We start from the raw sequence: 21,935 nt of genomic DNA, 5'->3' as shown, positions 1-21,935 counted from the left end.
GGTTCTGACTTATAGCAACCATGTGCACAACAAGAAAATAGTGCCAGGTCCTGCACCGTCCTCACAATCAGTTACACATCTGAGTCCTTTGTCACAGCCACTGTGTCATCCCATCTGTTTGAATCTTCCCCTTCGTTGCTGACCCTTTACTTTACCTAGCATGATATCCTTCTCCAGGGACTGGTCCCTTCTGACAACACGACCAAAGTATGAGAGATGAAGTCTGGCTATTGCCGTTTCTAAAAGAACATCCTGGCTATACTTCCTCCAAGAACATTTGTCCATTTTTCCAGCATTCCATGTGATATTCAATATTCTTCATCAACAATACAATTAAAATGCATCAATTCTTCCTTAGTTTTCCTTATTCATTGTCCAGGCTTCACATGCATATGAGGCTATTGGAAGTACCATGGCTTGTGTCAGGCACATCTTAGTGTTAAAAGTGACATCACTGCTTAAAGAGATATTTTGCAGCATATTTGTCTAGTGTGCTATGGAGTCTGATATTTGACTACCACTTTCTTGGGCATTGATTTGGGTCCAGGTAAAATGAAACGCTTGACAACTTTAATCTGTTCTTCATTTATCATGATGTTGCTTACTGGACCACTTGTGAGGATTTTTCTTTTCTTTAGGTTGAGGTGTAATCCATACTGAAGGCTGTAGTTTTTGATCTGCATCAGTAAGTGCCTCAAGGCTTCTTCACTTTCAGCAGGCAAGGTTTTATCATATGCATATTGCAGTTTGTTTATGGGTCTTCCAACCTTGATACTGTGTTCTTCCTCATATAATCCAACTTCTGAGATTATTTGTGCAACATACAGATTGAATAAATATGGTAAAAGTTACCAACCTGACACATACTTTTCCTGATTATAAACTGTGCAGTATGCCCTTATTCTGTTCTCAAAAAAACGGCTACTAGAAATCTTATGAGTAGCAGTGCAACATTGTCTGATATATTGCCAGAAGATGAGCCCCTAAGATTTGAAGACACGCAAAAGATGACTGGAGAAGAGCAGCCTCCTAAAAGTAGAAGCAACCTTAACGTCCTGAATGGAGTAAAGCTTTCAGGATCTTCATTTGCTGTTGTGGCATGACTCAAAATGAGAAAAAAAAAAAAAAAAAAAAAAACAAACAACATTGAAAATTATAACATGGAATGTACAAAATATAAATGTAGGAAAATTGGAAGTTGTAAAAAATGAAGTGGAATGCATCAAAGTCAATATTCTAGGCATCAGTGAGCTGAAATGGACAGGTTTTGGCCATTTTGAATTGGATGATCATAGTCTACTATGCCTGGAATGAAAAATTGAAGGTAAATGGTGTTGCATTCATTTTCAAAAAGAACATTTCAACACATTTCAACATCCATCCTGAAGTGTAATGCTGTCAGCAATAGGATAGATAGCCTTATGTCAACAAGGAAGACTAGCTAATACAACTATTATTCAAATTTACGCACCAACCACTAAAGCCAAAAGTGAAAGAAATTGAAGATTTTTGTCAACTTCTGAAGTAAAAAAATGATCCCACATGCAGTCAAGAAACATTGCTTGTATGCAAATGCACGGTGAAGTTGAAGAAAGTTAAAATAAGTCCACAAGAGCCAAAATACAACCTTGATTATATTCCACCTGAAGTTAGAGACCATCTCAAGAACAGATTTGACCCAGTGAATTCTAATGACCAAAGCCCAGACTAGCTGTGAAATGACAGTAAGTACATTGTACATGAAGAAAGCAAAAGGTCATTAAAAAGACAGGGAAGAAAAAAAAAAAAAAAAACTGATGTCATGAGACTCTGACACTTTCTGTCAGGACCCAGCTACTTTGTTATAGAGAATCCCTGAGATCACACCTTCCTGCCAGGTTGTTTACATGCACCTTTACTCCCAACTTGTTTTATAAACAGGAGGGACATGTCTGGTAATGAGGAGACTGGCTTGTTAGAAAGGTATTTTGGGGGACATTTTCTAGTTGTAGGCAACCAAACACATGCTTTCAGCTATAGTACTCCTCTGGACAGAAGTACTTTTAAGTATTTTGTCCTTTTAAGACGACCAGTGTTTTTAACACAGATTATTATAAGCCTTTATATAAACACTGTCCCTATTGAACCCACTATCCACAGAAAATGCACACTTGCGATGGAAAATCCCCTGGAATAGCTAAGCATATGCAGCTGAAGACCTTAAATAGGGCCCTGCAGTTTGGTATGATTTACGCTGCCACCTTAAACATGCTTCTAAATTGGAGGTAGAACAATGGATAAAAGAAGCCTGCAAATTTATTCTTAAAGGAAAGGACCTGATATCACACCTGTTGTTTCCAAAGATTTGCATATTTCCCTGGCAATCACCTTCCAATGTAGGAACCCCTGGGCAGGGACAAGACAAGACACATATTAAGAAAATATTTTTAAGGACATTTTTAGAAATCTGTGGACCAAGTAGTCAGACATATTTTGTCTGTTTGGAATTGAATTCAACATTGTCAATCTCAACCTGGAAAATATCTTTTGCTAACCAGGCCAATGTCTGCATGGCAAATAGATTTACATCCAGGTAACATCTGCTAATGGGACAAACTATATTTTGTCCTAGTTATGATTTGCAGGTATTCTCATTGGGCTGAGGCCTTTCTTTGCCAAAGGCCACAGCAGCATTTGTTGCAAAGGAACCAACAGAAAATATTCCCATGTGGGGATTTCCTGCTGGCCTCTGTAGTGACAGGGGAACACATTTTGTTGAATAAAAAAGCTATCTGTTATATTTTCCAATGACTCTATTGTACTTATCATCCCATCTTCTGGACTTGTGGAGAATACTAATGGAATTATACTCAATTGGCGAATCTTATATCCTCTATGGGAGCTCTGGTAGCATAGTGCCTAAGGCACTTGACTGCTAACCAGAAGGCTGGCGGTTCAAATCCACCAGCCACTCCTCAGAAGGAAGATGGGGCAATCTACTTCCATAGTGATACTGCCTTGGAAACTCAAGGAGAGGTCGCTATGAGTCAGGTCTGACTCGACGGCACATAACAACAACAGCATATCCTCTATGTGATTAGCTTGGCTACAAGCACTCTCTTTGTGTTAATGAATTTTAGAGCAAAATCTTTCAGCACTCATAAATTGACTCCTTATGAAATTTTAACAAGTGAGCCAATGAACTTCCTATGTTCATCAGTTATTTTAGATTCAAATTTAACCAGAGAAAATTTATTAAAGTAATGCCTATCCTTGATTCATTGGGCTAGAGAGCATGTTATCTTTTCCAAAGAGGCTTTTAACAATAAAGATGTTGGAAAGCCTGCTACCTCTCCTCTTTCACATGGAGAGTTAAGTTGGAAAAGACATCAACTGAAGGGTTTCTTTGAACCTCAATGGAAGGGATCTTACTCCCAAATTCTTGTGCTGTCAAATCACAAGGAGTCAGACTTGGATTCATTAATCCCACCTGATGATGGCCTTCACTCCCAAATGGACCATGAGCACTGTGACGACAGAGATCAAAATTCAAACAGCTCCAAGAGGACAAGTGTGCAACAACTAAATAGACTGATTGTTCTCCCAAAATCTTTGAACCTGACTTCAACGTGCCTGTGCAAAACCTACAATAAAATCTGAACTGTTTTTGCTTTCTGCTTTAGTCTTAGTAATTGGCATATTTTAACACCAAATTTTTTTAAATACGTTATTTAAATGATAATTTTAACCCTTTTAAAATTTTCCTAGTACTAGAATCAAAATTGTCAGTTGTGGGTATTTTGATGGGTTTACTGATGAGATACATCTGTGGTGCCATATTTTAACCATTGTAGTTATTTTTGCTTAATTTAAATTCATGTTTATTGTGGAAACTTTATGACTAGTAGTCCCTGTTTCATTTTCCATTGTCTTTAGAATAGCTTTTATTTTATATACTTGAACTTCCGAAATGATAAAAAAAAAATTAACTGCAGAAGTATTGGGAGTTCATTTTTTGACTGTTCTAATTACATTCTTTATTGTTACTGGACTCTATTTATGGGATATTATTCCATGTTTCAATACATTGTTCTTCCCCTGTGAGTCCTCCTTACATAAATACTACTTTTAGAGAATAGGTACATTTCTTATGACCTCTCTGGGACAGATCCATATTAGCTATTTTATTGTGAGTTCTAATTACATTCCTTAAAATTGCTTCAACCTTTTATATTCCATTAACTCCTTGCCATTAAGGCCAGTGATAGATTAATTTAGTATGACATATGACTCTTCAAATAACATTGTATCTTTTTTATCATTATCATTGTAACATCTTTCTTTTACTTGTTATTAGCCTTTTCATCCTCTTATATGCCTGAAAATGCTCTTTCATCCCTGAAAATTATTTTGTCATTGCTATTATTTGTCTCCAAGTAGTCCTTGTTTATTTCTTTTTGGCTATGTTTCTCCACTGTGAAGCCCTTCTTAAACTTTCTCCCCATACTGTTAATCAACACAGCCCCCATTAATTCTTGACACAATATTATTTTGTCAAACTAGCCCAGGCAGTTGTACAATCCACAACCCTTACAGAGTGTTGGATCTGTCATCCTTCACCCCAAATCACACACACACACATTCAGATCCATTAGCTTCTCCCATACTGAACTATGGTTTTGTTCTCCCTGCTGTTATCAATCTTAGCATCTTTAAATGAGTCATAAGTGTAAAACTGTGACATTCCCCTGGGATACCAACTCAAGCTCAGGTTCCATGCTTCCATTTAACTCAAAGTGTTTTTCTAAAGTTACCTGGACCCTTCAAAACTACAAAAATGAGGGTTTGATTTCATATAATGCCCCTCCCAGATTTTGGGACATAACTTTTTCAGGAAATTTAATAGCATACCTACAAGGGAAAAAAAAAAAAAATTACGTTCAAATGTAAAATTGGCTAAATTTAGGACAATTGTCTATTTGTAAAAACTCCTTGACAGAAAATTGGCTTGAACATATAAATCAAACCATGCTTCTCCCAGGTAAAAACACAGGGACTGGCATAATATGTGCCCCATATGGATACATATTTTTATGTGAAAGATGAAGATATCCAACCATTGCCAATTAGAAATGACTCCTATACTTGGGGTTTATCTTGTTTCAATGATTGTAATATAACATGCCAGTGTACTTTAGGCTATGTGGGAGTCTCTTCAGACATCCATTCTTATTATGGAAACTTACATTGGACTAATCCCCTAAATTTGTTGACGACGGACAAGAGAGGCCTAAGCTCTGGATTCAAGCCAGTTACAGCAAACCAAACATTCATTTTTCCTTTGTAAGATCATTTATACTATGGAAGGGAGTTGCATGGGAAGGAAGGTTGGGCAATCCTACTTCTGTAGTGATACTGCCTCGGAAACCAAGGAGGGGTCGCTATGAGTTGGGGCTGACTCGACGGCAAATAACAACAACAACAGGGAGTTGCAGGTTTGGAACTCACTATTAGACACATCTGAGACATGGTGGAAGAAATAGCTGCTGATATGGCTAATGCTATGACTGCTCAAGAAAAATCATTAAATTCACTGACAAAGGTAGAGTCAGATACCTATTTGCCATAGACTTCTTAGTGGTTTAGCAAAGTGAAGTCTGTGCTATAACTATTACTTCATGCTGCACCTGAATCAATGCTTCAGGAGAAGTGGAACAGGATATTGCAAAAATATGCCAGAAAGCCACCTGGCTTCACATACTAAAACAAACTGGCTTTGGCTTTTCCTTTTCTGATATGTTTAGTTGGCTACCTAATGGAGCAGGTACCTGAGTTAGGGAAATTCTGTTTTCCAGTATCATAGTCTTAATGCTAATAGTCATTATAATTGGCATTGTTAAATGTTGTATTAAAGTAACCACTAATGCCTTGATCCAGAGAAGAAAACTGATGCCTACATGTAGGTTAATGGATGCAGAGACTATGAATTGAAAGTATCAAATTCAATTCAACCATTCAGGAAGATCACTGGGCTTTCTGAACTACCAAGTATCTCCTAGTCACCTTAAGAGTTTTATAATAGTCTGGTGAAGAAAAAGAAACCAAAGATGCCTAATGGTCAGAAACACTTTGCAGAAGATCACTTACTCCTTTGTGGGTGACACAGACCAGCTCACCCTGAAGAAGAGAACTCTGCTATAACATGGTAGAAATTAAATGCTTGCTAAATCAAATCACATGACCAATAACAATTTAAACTAAGTCCATGAAGAAGAACTATTAAACTAACCAGAGGATGTTCAATGAAATCCCCGAGTAAGAGGAGGGAACTGTAAATGAGAAATAAATAAATCTTTTTTGACCAAAACTAAGTAATTTGATTACATATAGTTTCTACTGAATTAAAATTGTTTTTTATTTGTCTGCTTTCCTAAAATTTCATATTTGCTTAGCTCACTCAGCATAAACCTCTCACAATCTCCTGTTATCTGGCATGTTAACTTTAGATGCCTTAAAAACCAAGTAATTCATCTGTATGGTCAAGCTAGGATGTGAAAGAAGTACATTCTATGGAAGGGAGTCTTGACACAGGTGTCTTTGTATCAAGTAGACCCAGGAAATTTTCTTCAAGACAAGGAATTGTTTGAAAGCGTTTTGGAGCCAAGTTCATCTAAAGTTTCCCAGACTACATAAATAGTTTTTGTTTAACAAGCTGTATTAGGGAAATTGGGTGATTAGTACCCTCAGAAACCCAATGGCAGTCACTACGAGTCAGAATCAACTTGCTGGTAGTGGGTTTGGTTTGGCTTATCAAGATAACTTTTCACTATTTCCTGGTTAAACCTCTTTAAACATCCAATAGTGATACTTTATGATCCTACCTGAAGGTTATGTGACTATGATTAATAAACTTCTGTAATTAGTTCCTGTAATCAATCACTATAAGCCTCTATATGCAATTATCCAATAGAAGCCCATTCCTCACCCCTAATCCCTCCTCCTTTTGACCTCAACAAAGACTAACCAACCAAATGACTGCATTATATTTCCCCCCCACACCCCCCACCCCACCCCACCCCGCTGGAATATACCTGTCTTTGTCTTGATTCTACTTCCTCCTTTAGCTATGGCACCAATTCTTTGTTCACCTTTGTTAAAGTTCCTTTATTTATACTAGCTTTCTCCAGTTTCCCTTCTCACATTCTCTCTTCAAAACACCATCACAGTCACTCTCAAAATTCCTTTCATGAATGTTACAATTGATCAAAATGTTTCTAAATCCAATTATTAATTTTGCAGAGTATCTTACCTAGTTTGTCATTGGCATTTGGCACAATTGACCACTCCCTTCTCTTTGATATTTTCTTCATTTGATGTCCAGAAAACTACACTCTTGGTTTCCTTACCATATAATGGACTCTCCTTATCAATATCCTCTAGTGGCTGGTTCAAAGTTTGCTGACTTCAGAGTTGGAATGTCCAGGAGTCAGTAATGAGTCTTTTATTTATTCATTTATTTTCTGTTCTTTTTCTTGTTTTAATTTACAGACCCTCTCCTAATGATCATTTCTACTTCTAACACTTCACATCTCACCACTGAAGAAATTATATCCACTTTATCTTGGAAAATCCAACAACTTTTCATTATACCCATTGTGATAACAACCTTTCCTGACAACCATCATCTCTCACTTAGAATCCTGTAGATGATCTCCTTTCCCTCCTATAGTTCGTTCCTCACACTGCAGCCATGTTAAGTCTGATTGTGCCGATACTGTGATCAGAACCTTATGATGACTCATCATTTCATTTGAAGTAAAATGCAGAGATGGCTCTCGAGGTGCTACCTGATCCCAAGCTCACAGCCACGGAGTTGATTCTCACTAATAGCAACCCTGGAGCATAGAACTGTCCCATAGGGTTTTCAAGTCTGTGAATCTTCACAGAAGCAGACTATAACAACTGTTGGGTTCGAACTGCCAACTTTTTGGCCAGCAGATGAGCACTTAAACCACTGTGCCACCAAGCATCCTTCCCTATGTGATCCAGGCTTCTGTTAATTCGCCATCTTCCTCTCCTAGCACTCATGCCTGTGATCATTCATTTGTAGCACAATGTCCTCCTTGCTGTTCCTCCAACACGCTTCCTTACTGTATTTCCTCTACATGTGGTTCCTGCCTGGAAGGCTTGATGTTGAGATACCTCCTGGAGCAACTCTTTACCCTTTCCAACAGGTGTTTGTTCTGGTTACACAGTGCCTCTCTGACAGGAATATACCACAAATGGGATGGGCTTAACAAACAGGAGTTTATTCTCTGACAGTCTAGAGGCTTTAAGTTCAAGTTCAAAGTGGCAGGCTCTAAGGGCTGGATGATAGGCTCTCAACCTTGGGCTTCAGCTCTGCCTCCTTACTCCCAACCCACTGAAGCTAGAGTCATCTCTCCACTCAGGCAGCTACTGACTGCTAAGACCGATAAATCCAAGGTCAACAAGTGAAAAAGCACTGTCCCCGTGTTACCAAACCACATGGCAGGCCAAAGATTCAAGTCATTGAAAGTCCCACGAATGGTAGGGGATGGCAGGCTGCTGAACAACAACACGGTACATGCAGGGTTCAAGTGTGCCATAAGCTAGAGACCATTCCCAAAGCTGTTTCTTATATACAGAAAGCAGACCACATACCCAAAGCAGCTACTCAGCTTCTCCAATAGATTCCACCGAGGAGTTAATTACCAGTCTCACCGTGGGGAATAACTACATTCAACTGCTCAGCCACTCAACCAGGCCCAGTCAAGTTGATACACAAACTTCACCACCACAGTGTTCAATCTATTTTATTTATAGTAGTTATTGCTTACATTGTCTTTCTTTCTCTGCTAGAGTGTAAATTCTCCAAGAGCAAGCCTCTTTGTGTCTTTAGTCACTGACACATCACAAGCATTTAAGAACAATGCCTAGCATGTGGTAGGTACCTCCTGAGTACTTGTTGAATGAACATTAATGAATGAAATTCTAGTAGTAAACTAAAAAATTAAGTTTGAAATCCAACTCCCCCTGAAGGCTTTGTATATAAGGCATTGTCTACTTACGCGTATCTCTGTGCCCTCACCATAGCATCTCGGTGATAATGCCATACAATATTAAAGTTGAGAGAAGCCTTGAATGTTACACATGATGAAACTGAAATCCAGGGAGATGACACAGCTTACTTATCATCCATAAACAAAGAGTCAAAAGCTGAAACCAGAACTCAAGCTTCTTTATCTTATTTTTCATTTCACTACACAGGAATCAGTTCACATTCTTCATGCATCAGTAATTCTTTTCATCCAGTAATAATTGTGTGGATCCAGTGTACTTTTGTATCATGCACATTGTTTTGTAGTGAACAAGAGGCTACTGGATGAGTAAATCCAGCTTGCAAGTGAGTCATTGACTTACTGTTACTATGGTCTGTACAGCATAATTGTTGGGCTGGCTTTGCCTGTGTTGCCAGCCAAATACAGGATACATTCAGCTAAGCCTCACTGTCTGAGTTTCAGGAGCAAAACAGTAATATATAGTAGTTAGTAGCAAAATCCACGACCTTTAATGTTAGGTTTTCAGTGAGAGCAATGACGTCAAAGGAACAATTTGTAATTTTAATCAAAAGAATTGGAATGTTTCCCCAGGTTAAATTTCTCTTTTGAATTCCATTATGAAACTGCAAATGTTGTATGAACACTATAGTAAATGCAGAATGATGAGAAAGGACTAATAATATATTGTCACTTGAAATATAGTATCTAATTTTAACCACCAGATCTTAAAAACGGTATAAGAATATTAAAAGATTTAAAGGGATTAGAAGTCCATGAAGAAATTTTATAGCTTTAATTATTCAGAGATAATTTTAATTAATATAATTTAAAAGGAAGGCTGTTTTATGTGATTTGTTCAGCTTATATATGTGACCATCTATATACAACATTAATAACATACTGACACTATATATCTGCAAACTAACCTTTTTAGAAATATAATATAGTTTTGCTTAGACTTTTGCATCAATTTTCTGGAAAAGTGTCAAGTGACCCAGTTGATTTATTATGTAATCAGGATTTTGACAAGTCTACTTAAACAATCGTAACACTAATTTATGAAGACAATAAGACAGTGAGTCTCTTAGCTGTTTTTGATTCCCTAGGATGAGGGCAATAAGAAAAGTGACCCAATCTCATTTAAGAAGAAAATGAAGAAAGCAAGAATTTGTGGATCTGGTGCTACTCGGATCTAGCTACTCAGATTGGTAAGAAGTCATTCATATCATTCCTAACAATGTTTATGTCACAAAAGAAAAAAAAGTGACTAGGTGAACATAAATGGATACACCTTGTCCTCACTTTTCTACTATCTTATTATCCAATATTTTGCGTTTAAAAGAACTTTGAAAAAATTCTCAGAGGGAACCTTCTATGTTGTTGTTGTTACGTACTGTCAAGTCAGACCCAACTCATGGCTTCCCCTCCTTGGGTTTCCGAGATGGTATCACTATGGAAGTAGATTGCTCAACCTTCCTTCTGAGGAGTAGCTGGTGGGTTTAAACCACCAGCCTTCTGGTTAGCAGTCAAGTGCCTTAGGCACTATGCTACCAGAGCTCCTATAGTCTGGGCTTTACAGAGAGCTGCAACTGGGACTGGGGTGTCCTTGGCAGGCCAACCCCAAATGATATAGCAGAGGACCTGATGATGACTGGGCCACTGAAGGATGGCAGCCAACTGACTGCAGGATGCCTTTGCCCATTCATCATGATGTCTCACTCAACAGAGCGTGGGCCACAGAGGGCACAGGGTGCTAGTGGGATGACATGAGGATGTGGGTGGGCAGGGGGAGGATGGACAAGGCCCTGAAGGTACCAGGGCCATCAGTGTGGGGGTTGCTGGAAGGAGGGTAGTGGGAAGAGGACAGAGTGGGGCTGTGGGGACAAGAAGAACAGAAAATGAGCAGGGTAACCATCCAAGGCAGGCAGTGAGAGAGAAAAGGCAGAAAGCAATAGGGTCACCTCTCAGGGGAGGTGGCAGGCAGCATCTGACCACCACCACTACCACCCCCAAGTCCTACAGGCTCCACAGTGATGGGGAAGGTGTGGTGAAGAACAGGAGCCCACCATGCTCCATGCATCCTGAGTAAAACGGGGGGCACCTAACAGGTAGTGAGTGACCAGGCACAGCCTTCAACTCTTTCATGACACCTATTTCACATAGTGACCTGGTGCTTGGAACCTAACCATGTCGATAAATGTGGAGTTGGTGTATTATGATCCGCATGGTATATGATTTAATTTGGAATCTAAAGTTCAATGTTAGGCAGAAAATTGACCTTCTTCTGATTTCCTTCATTTCATGTTTAATGGTATCACCTGTACACCTAGAATATTATGATTATTAGAAAATCCATGGCATTATCATCTTCTTGTTATAATTCCAATGTGTATCACTGTACTGTTGTTACTGTTAGGTGCATTCGAGTCAGTTCCAACTTATAGTGGCCCTATGTACAACAGAACAAAACACTGCCCAGACCTACCCAATCCTTACAATTGCTGCTATGTTTGAGTCCTTTGTTGAAGCCATTGTATCAATCTACGTCGTTGAGGGTCTTCATCTTTTTCAATGCCCCTCTATTTTATCAAGCATGATGTCCTCCTCTGGGGACTTGCCTTTACTAATAACATGTCCGAAGTATATGAGACAAAGTCTCATCTTCTTTCCTTCTAAAGAGCATTCTAGCTGTATTTCTTGCAAGACAGATTATCACCATATCACTGTAGATGTAGCAACTTGTAAAACAATAGTTAAACTATTCTTGAACATCAAAACCAGACTTGTGAGCTCACTGGACCCAGGCATCCAAAAACTCTCACTGCCATGGGGTTGGATCCAATTCACAGTGACTCCTCTTTGGGTTTCCGAGGTGGTATCACTATGGAAGTAGATTGCCCAACCCTCTTTCTGAAGAGTGGCTGGTGGCTTTGAACTGGCAGCCTTCTGGTTAGCAGTCAAATGCCTTAGGCACTACACCACCATTGTTCTTGTTGTTAGGTGCCGTCAAGTCGTTTCCGACTCATAGCCACCCCATGCACAGCAGAACGAAACACTGCCCGATCCCGCACCAGCTCCACGATCCCTTCTATACTAGAGCCCATCATTGCAGCCACCGTGTCAATCCATCTTGTTGAAGGCCTCCCCCTCTTTCGTCGACCCTCCACGCTACCAAGCATGACATCCTTCTCCAAGGAATGATCGCTTCTGACAACATGATCAAAATAGGTGAGATGAAGTCTGGCCATTCTCGCTTCCAAGGAGCATTTCGGATGCACTTCCTCCAGGACCGATCTGTTAGTTCTTTTAGCAGTCCACGGTACTTTCAGCATTCTTTGCCAGCACCACAACTCAAAAGCATCAACTCCTTCGGTCTTCCTTATTCATCGTCCAGCTCTCACATGCATACGAGGCAATTGGAAATATCATGGTTTGTGTCAGGCATACCTTAGTCTTCAAGGAGACATCCTTGCTCCTCAGCACTTGAAACAGTTCCTTTGCGGTTGACTTTCCCAATGCTACACGTTGTCTAATGTCCTGACTGCTGCTTCCGTTGGCATCGATTGTAGAAACAAGCAATGTGAATTCTTCAACATCAATCTTCTCTCCATTTATTGTGATGCTGTTCATTGGGCCAGTTGTGAGGATTTTTGTTTTCTTTATATTGAGATGTAATCCATACTGCAGACTGTATTCTTCAACCTTCATCAGTAAGTGCCTCAAGTCATCCTCATTTTCAGCAAGCAAAGTTGTATCATCTGCATATCTCAGGTTGTTAATGATTCGTCCTCCAATCCTGATGCCACGTTTTTCTTCATATAGTCCAGCTTCTCTATTTGCTCAGCATATAGATTGAATAAGCATGGCGAAAGGATACAACCCTGACACACTCCCTTCCTGATTTTAAAACATGTAGTGTCCATGCCACCATTAGATAGTTATTAAGATGACTAAAAATACTTTGTCCTTTTGCTGAAATCCAGCTCAATATACTCACTATGAAAACATTTTTTCTCCCATTTAGCTAGTATTCTTTCAGCAGCAGTCCACACTGTTGTCTACTCTTCCATTTTCAATGTTCTCTTTGTCATACCTATTGCATTATATTTTCTCTAACCTCTCTGAATCTACTTCTTTGGTCTTATTTGCTGACCCATTCTCCTGTGTTGTTGATCCTCAGGCTCAACCCTAGTCTCCCTTACCTTCTCACTTATTCTATCTAGCCTCTAATACTTACGTCTAATGGTTCAATTGCCATCAGTATCAAATAAATACCAGAGTTGTACCTCTGTTCTGACCATCTGAATCATATAGATAAGTAGATATAAATATATAGATCAACTTGTGTATTAGATGGCTCCAACTGTATGTCCCAAAGAAATTTTATGTATCTGAAATTAAACTCAATTTTCATAGCATTCCCACTTCAAACTTCACCATTCTTCAATATTTCCCATCACAGGGAATATTATTATCATCTTAATCAATATGTGCAAGTTAGAAACCAGATTTTAACACCATTTTCTTTATCATTCCCCAGTCCACTTCAGAGTGTTTTTTAAAAAATATATTTTAAAAATATCTCTCAACCCATCTCTCTTCTTCATCTCCATCAATACCATCAAACTACCATGATCTTTTTTTGCATTACTACAATCAACTCTTAACTGATCTTCCTACAGCTAGCTGAGCTTCACTTCAAATCAATCTGTACACTCTAGTGAGAATAATCATTTGAAAATTCAAAACTTTTCACATGATATTTGTGAATAAAATACTTCAAGAAAGCCCCACTGTTGCTAGCAAATTACTTGCATGGCTTAAACTGCTCTTCTTGGTTTAATAGTTATCTATTTGTCAACTTTAACAACCTCATTTTATCATTCTTTCTTTTACTGAATTCCTGATTTAATGAATTCAAGACATTCTGATAAGAAGATACAAGGAACATTACTCTTTCAAATGTTATGACCTAAAATACATCTTCAGAGAACTTTAGTTTTAATGAGACCATGTTTTGAGCCTCTAAAGAAATAGCTCTACCCACAAGATCATACTATTGATCTTTGCCTTTAGATAGCAGGACACATAGATTTGTTTACAGAAAAAAAAATGAGATTACTTTTAAGACTATTCAATTAATTTGAAAGGAACCATCAAGTGTAGACTATCATGCTAAGGAACACAGCATAGATCACAATAAAATTACTTTTTAAAATTTGCACCAATGTTGATAAAGTCACTAATCACTTTTCACTGGCCAAGTGATAAGGAAATACTGATAGAATGCTCCACATTTCAAAATTCCAATGTTTTTACTTATTAGTACTCCAGTTCTTAAAAATAACTCACAGCTCTGACAACTGCCCCATATAGTATTTATATAACCATAGGCTATTTAAAAATATCTAGAACTTTGAAGTCTCACATACAGTAGTTCTTTGATCCCCAGTCTACCTCAAACAATGACATCAGTGGTTGTTAAATAGCAACTATCTACTTACCATATTGTAGGGGGCTCAGAACCTTCTATTTCTAAGTAATCATATTTTTCTTCCATTTGGAAATCAGTAAATATGAGTGAAATGGTGTCCCCAGGCTCTGCTACAATGGTCCAAGTGCAATCAGCATTGTTATGATACTCATTTGGAAAGCTAGGGCTTGAAATTATGCCGCTGGATCCTCTCATTGTTCCTCCACATGCATCCTCAGCTGTTAAAAGACAAGATATTTAGCTATAAGTTATTAAGAGAAATGCCATTAAAGCAATTCTGTTAACATTGTTTTGGATAAACATAAGTCTAAATAGTGTTATACTAAGTATATAATGTCCTAGTATAAAAGATTGAATAAAATGAGAAGTCTATGAAAAATTTGCAAGCACATATATAAATATAAACTGTGTCTTAATAATTTTATAGCAAGTGCTTGAACTAGCAATAAAAATGAGCAAAATTCCAAGCTCCAAAATTAGATCACAGAATAATAGAAAAAAAGATTTGCTTTTCATTAAGTGATGAAGTGAGTTACACAAAAGAAACATTATTCTCAAGGTCTGTGATGGGAAATCTTTAATCATTCTATGTATGTTTGTTGATGGCAGATATTTGTGTTAATTTATTTTAATGTCAGTATGTACAGAATAAAGAAATTATTTAAGTGAGAATGTAATATAGTTTCTGCCAGTGACATGCCTCAAAAATATTGAAAAATGCCTGTGGAAATGCAATTCAAATAAAAGTGTATCACATGTCCAGAATATTTTAATTAGAAATTGTTGTTGTTGCTGTTATGTGCCGTCGAGTTAGACCTGACTCATAGCGACCCCTCCTTGTGTTTCCGAGGCAGTATCACTATGGAAGTAGATTGCCCAATCTTCCTTCCGAGGAGTGGCTGGTGGGTTGAACTGCCAGCCTTCTGGTTAGCAGTCAAGTGTCTTAGCCACTATACTACCAGAGCTCTTAATTAGAAATAAATTATATAATAAATAATATATCTTCAGTCATATTCCCCCCTATGACTCCAAAAAAACTATGTAAACATCTTGTTTTGAACTATTCTTGTGATATATGTATATACAATATTATAATTACATGTTCTAGTAACCTAACATTTAGACCTATGTTTTTCATTTTCCAACAGGGATGATAAATGTTCCTCTACTTTACTTTTAGCCAATGGTGAATTCTTGCATAGTTAAATGAGCAGCTGTATTTAGTATGAATCTACACTATACGACAAAACTCTCTGTAATGTTGAAGCTATAACATCTGTTAGAAAACTGCTTACACCATCTATCCTAAGAGGTTATAGGCTAATAGTTTTCCAGAGCAGGAAAACAAAACTATGGTTTTGGGGGACAACTTTATTAATATATCATATGTGTCAAATTGCTTTAGCTTCTTACTGCTCCATTTTTAGTTGACCCAATACCATAATTCATAAACTGAAGCATAAATATATTTTTCTTAAAAGATAATTAACTTTCATCAAAAATTATCATAAACATAATGCGTATTTATTCTCATCAAGTCCCCTTTCAGGTTCTTAAGTTACTCTTTCCATTCCAAATGAGCCCTGGTAACAAAGTGATTAAAATGCTAGGCTGCCAAGCAGGTCAGCAGTCGGAACCCACCAGCGACTCTGCAGGAGAATCTGCCTCCCTAAAGATTCCAGCCTTGGGAAACCTATGGGGACATTTTACTCTGTCCTATAGAGTTGCTATGAGTCAAAACTGACTAGACGGCAACAGGTACTATTTCGTAAGTTAATTTGGTAATTATAATGATAGCATAGTGTCTAAGGCACTCGACTGCTAACCAGAAGGCTGGTGGTTCAAACCCACTAGCCACTCCTCAGAAGGAAGATGAGGCAATCTAGTTCCATAGTGATACTGCCTCGGAAATCCAAGGAGGGGTCGCTATGAGTTGGGTCTGGCTCAACGGCACATAACAACAACAACAACAGAATTATAATTGGGGGTATTGTCTAGACAATGCAATATCTTATCACAGTGCTTTCTTACTTACCAGAATACACAATGCTCTCAAAGCCTCAACCTTCTGGTAAACGTGTCCTGCACCCCCATTTTCAGTCATGAATCACTTTTCAATACCTTGTCAATACCAACACCAAGCATTGAGTATGGCTTTGGAAATAATATATTATATTATCATATATTAGAAGGAGCTCTGGTGGTGTAGTGATTAAGGCATTTGGCTTCTAACCAAAAGGTCAGTAGTTCAAACTCACCAGCTTCTCGGTGGCAGAAAGGTGAGGCAGTCTGCTTCTGTAAAGAGTTAGAGCCTGGGAAACCCAATGGGGGTCCCTAGGAGCCAGAATCAACTCAATGGAAGTGATTTTGGTTTGGCTGCTATCCTGTATTAATAAGATAACACATACAGAATTTGTCTTCACCCTTCCAAGAGGTACTCTTGGGAGGATATAAGACAACTCCATGGCAGAGCTCTCTCACAAAAGTCCTGCATTTAGTCTTCTGAAAACATATCCCTTTGATTCATCTCTGGAAATGCAATTTCTTATAAAAGTAACTCTCTGGGTTCGAAATACACATTCTTCATGTAGATATTTCAACCATGGTTTTAATAAGAACTTATTGTCTCCCGCAAGTTACAGGGCTTGCAAATCAATCTCTGTGTATGGTCACCTTGAAGTTCGTCAGTCTAGGCCTACAACAGAGTGAAACTACCCCACACTCCTAACACAGACAACGAGGAGGATCTCACAGAAGAGTTCACTCTAAATAATTTTTTTTAACAGCAGAAAGAGACAAAAAGCAGTTGAAAAGCAGCACTGTTGAAGTTTCTCCATCCCTGAAACCAACATTCTTGTCAATTCTTATATCAAGTTAATTGCTCAGCTCTTCTGTTTGACCCCCTTATTACCATTGAGATGATCATAAAAGCAGTATCTGACTTAATTGTGAAATAAGTAAAGCTTGTTTTCAGTGAACACTTAGATACACAACATTTTTGCATGATGACTCTACCTGGTTGTTAGAACTTCATATTGTAATTTGGCCTGAATTTAACATGTCTATAAAACTTGGAAGGAAGTTTGGGCAATCTACTTCCGTAGTGATACTGCCTTGGAAACCCAACGAGGGGTCGCTATGAGTCGGGTCCGACTCGACGGCACATAACAACAACATAAAACTAATATGTATTTGATAGCAAGGTAAATTATCTAAATCTTAACTTGTATTTTTTAGCAGAGTTAGAACAAGGGAAAGATAGCATTAGAACAAGACAATAGAACTTTTGAATCCAACATTCGTGCCCCTTCTGCCAAGCAACATTGCTTGGTCTCCAGTCTAAATGAGTGGCCTCATTGCCTGTCAATGACAGGGCAGAGATGTCTACTCTTTAGTCTTATTTCATTTTGGGCAACATGCTTGCCTGTATCATAAGTGTTTCTGCAACATCTTTCCAACCATGTATTCAAAGGGCAGGTTTCACAGAAGGCTGTTCAACAGAACTATTACTTAAAAGAATCAAAATACACATGCATAATATTGCTCATTTGTATAATTTTTTTTTTAGAGAAATTTAAAATGCATTCCTTTATTCATCTATTCAAAAAAATTTTCACTGAGCAGGAACCATGCCAGTCACTGAGGCCAAAATAATGATCAAAAGTAATCTTGACCCTTGCCTCATGGAACTCAGTCTAGTGGGCAAATCGGGCTCTAAATAAATGATGTGATACACATGGGACTGTATTTCTGGCAGGAACCGTGAAGAAGGGGCATTTAGAATGGACATCCTGTGTTTAGGGTCCTTGACCTGGTTAGGCAATTCAGGAGCACTCTCCTGAGAAACAAGGCTGAAAGATGAATTGATAAGAAGTGTGTAGTCCCTGGTGACACAAACATCTAAGCACTTGGCTACTAAAGGTTGGTGACTGACACTTCCCAGAGGCATTTGACTGCTCACCAGAGGGCTGACAGTTCAAACCCACCAGGCACTCCTCAGTATGAAGATTGGGCAATCTGCATTTGTATGATATCACCTCAGAAACCCAAGGAGGGGTGGCTATGAGCCAGATCCGACTGGACACAGTGAGTTTGGTTCTTTTTACTTTTTCTTTCTTTCTTTCTTTTTTTTTTTTTTAGAGGTGCCTTCTTGGAAGAAAAACTTGGTGCTCTACTTGTGAAACATCACAGTCATTGAAAACCCTGTGTAGCATAGACAACATGAACAGGAACCAACTGGTTTGTTTTTTGTTTGTTTGTTTAGATGGCAAGCAAAGGAAAGAGTGTTCCAAGAAGGGAGAGCGGCAGGTACAAAACCTCTCTTGTTGGATGGAAATGTGCATGCCCAAAATGGGAAGAAAGACTGTGCCAGAGAGGAGCCAGGAAGGGGCTGCATACCCAATGATGTTTGAATAGCAGCAGGTGACAGGAGCAAGTAGGTTTCTTTTGACAACACTATGGTATTTCTTCAGATGAGCAGAGGGTAACATGATCAGATTTGGAGATAAGAGAGGAGGGAAACTAAGGAGGATGAAAGTCATGAGGGTGAATCAAGAGTCCAGGCAAATATGCATATTTTATTGCTTCCTAAGGATACACTGCTGAACTGCCTTTTGTTCATTCTATCTTAAAATATTTTTATCTCAATATCAAAAGATTAGTCCCCCCACCACATGCACTGTGGAAATAATAGATCATGGCAAAATAAATTAGAATACTCCTCCTATGTTAAATTATAAGACCAATATTTATTCAGCTACCTGCTAAAGCAATGCTATTAAATATGTTAGGGATTCCTTGAGATTAACTTAGTTTTATACCTGTTTCAAAAATACAGTTACTTAACAAATAAGGATATAGTTTATAATGAAAATATTGGCATTTCTCTATTCAAGAGAACAAGTCTAAGGAAAGTATATAGGTTTTAAGATTTCAAGTGAGAGAAACATTCCTATATGTATACTCAGGAGCTCTGGTAGCGTAGTGCCTAAGGCACTTGACTGCTAACCAGAAGGCTGGCGGTTCAAACCCACCAGCCACTCCTCGGAGTGCCTCCAGTGTAACATTCATTTGTTGAAACATCCTAATTGGTATCTCATCAATTCCTGGAGCCTTGTTTCTTGCCAATTCCTTCAGTGCAGCTTCAACTTCTTCCTTCAACACCATTGATTCTTGATCTTTTGCCACCTCCTGAAATGTGTGAACATCAACCAATTCTTTTGGGTATGGTGACAGTGTGTACTCTTTCCATCATCACTTGATGTTTCTGGCATCATTCAATATTTTGCCCATAGAATCTTTCAATATTGCAACTTGAGGCTTGAATTTTTTTCCTCAGTTCTTGTAACTTGAGAAATGTTGAGTGTGTGCTTCACTTTTGGTTTTCTAACCCCAGGTCTTTGTATATTTCATTACAATAATTAATTTTGTTTTCTCAAGCTACTCTTTGAAATCTTCTGTTCAGCTCTTTCATCTTATTTATTCCATTTGCTTTTAGCTACTCTCTGTTCAAGGGCAAGTTTCAGAGTCTCTTCTGATATCCATGTTGGTCTTTTTTTTTTTTTTTCCTTTCCTATCTTTCTAAGGATCTTTTACTTTCTTCATGGATGCTGTGGTTGATATCACCCAACAATTCCTCTGGTTTTTGGCCATTGGTTTTCAATGCATCAAATCTATTCTTTAGATGGTTTCTAAATTCAGGAAAGATATAATCAAGGTCATATTTTGGCTCACAGACTGGTTTTGTCTTCAGCTTCAACTTGAACTTGCATATGAGCAATTGATGGTCTGTTCCACAATCAGCTGCTGGCCTTGTTTTGGCTGAAGAAACTGAGCTTCTCCTTCAACTCTTTCCACAGATGTAGCCAATATACTTTTGTTGTTGTTAGGTGCCCTCAAGTCAGTTTTGAATCAGAGCAATCTCATGTACAACAGAATGAAACACTGCTTGGTCCTGCACCACCCTCACAATCATTGCTATGCTGGAGCTCATTGTTGCAGGCTGTGTCAATCCATCTCACTGAGGGTCTTCCTCTGTTTTGCTGACCATCTACTTTACAAAGTATGATATCCTTCTCCAGGTACTTGTCTCTCTCGACAACATGTGCAAAGCATGTGAGGTTAATTCTGGCCATAGTTGCTTTGAAGGAGCATTCAGGTTGTACTTCCAAGAGAAATGTGTCCATTCTTCTAGAAATCCCTGGTACAGTCAATAATCTTGGCAATACCACAATTCAAATGCATCAATTCTTCTGCAGTCTTCCTTATTAATTGTCCAGTTTTCACATGCATATAAAGCCATTAAAAAGACCAGGACTTGAGTCAGGTGCACATTAGTCTTCAAAGTACATCTTTGCTTTTTGACATTTTAAAGAGGTATTTTGCAGCAGATTTGTCCAGTGCAATATGTCTTCTGGTTTCTTGACTGGTGCTTCCATGGGTGTTGATTGTGGATCCAAATTCAATGTTTTCTCCATTTATCACAATGTTGCATATTGCTCCAATTGTGAATATTTTTGTTTTCTTTATGTTCAGATGTAACCCATACTGAAGAATATAATCTTGGATCATCATCAGTAAGTTCTTCAAGTCTACTTCACTTTCAGCAAGCAAAGTTGTGTCATGTGCAGATTGCAGGTTGTTAAGAAGTCTTCCTCCAATCTAGATGCCACATTCTTCTTCATCTATTCCACCTTCTCAGATTATTTGCTCAACATGTTGATGGAATAAGCATGATAAAAAAAATACAGTCCTGATGCACACTGCTCCTGATATTAAACTGTACAGTATCCCTTTGTTCCGTTTGAACTACTTCTCTTGATCTATATACAGATTCCTCATGTACACAATTAAAATGTTCTTGAATTCCAATTCTTTGCAATGTTATCCATAATTTGTTATGATTCACACAATTGAATGCCTTTGCATAGTCAATAAAACACAAGTAAACATTTTCCTGATAATCTTTGGCTTTCAATCAAGCTCCATTTGACATCAGCAATGATATCTGTCATTCAACATCCTTTTCTGAGTTCAACTTGAATTTCTGGCAATTCCCTGTCCATGTACTGGTTAAAATGTTATTTCAGCATAATTTTACTTGCATGTGATATAAATTACATTGTTTGATAATTTTTGTATTCTGTGGGATCACCTTTATTATATTCATTTATTTATTTTAATATATTATTACTTATAATCATGTAATACAAATGTATCATAAAATAATTTCTATTTATTTAACTTTAAACTATAAATAAAACTGAATTTAGTAAACCTAGTCAATATTCTGGGAGCTCTGGTAGCATAGTGGCTAAGGCACTTGACTGCTAACCAGAAGGCTGGCGGTTCAAACCCACCAGCCACTCCTCGGAAGGAAGGTT

The 21,935-nt window shown here is 38.1% G+C and overlaps 1 protein-coding gene across 1 annotated transcript in view; it reads right to left on the bottom strand.

Moving 5' to 3' along the window:
- CSMD3 (CUB and Sushi multiple domains 3) overlaps window positions 1-21,935 on the bottom strand; it is a gene marked incomplete at its 5' end in the record, with an annotated part of 1,439,134 nt that overhangs the window by 1,129,913 nt on the left and 287,286 nt on the right. Inside the window, one exon of the mRNA XM_007955674.2 lies at window positions 14,564-14,771. Within this exon, the coding sequence (XP_007953865.2) occupies window positions 14,564-14,771 (208 nt within the window). The remainder of the gene's footprint in view (window positions 1-14,563; window positions 14,772-21,935) is intronic.

The sequence above is a fragment of the Orycteropus afer genome, unplaced genomic scaffold (assembly GCF_000298275.1).
Source record: "Orycteropus afer afer isolate SDZICR_OR568_19922 unplaced genomic scaffold, OryAfe1.0 scaffold00530, whole genome shotgun sequence".
Classification (NCBI taxonomy): domain Eukaryota; kingdom Metazoa; phylum Chordata; class Mammalia; order Tubulidentata; family Orycteropodidae; genus Orycteropus; species Orycteropus afer.
Note: the sequence above shows the minus strand (reverse complement) of the source record. Positions and strands in the feature narration are given on the sequence as shown.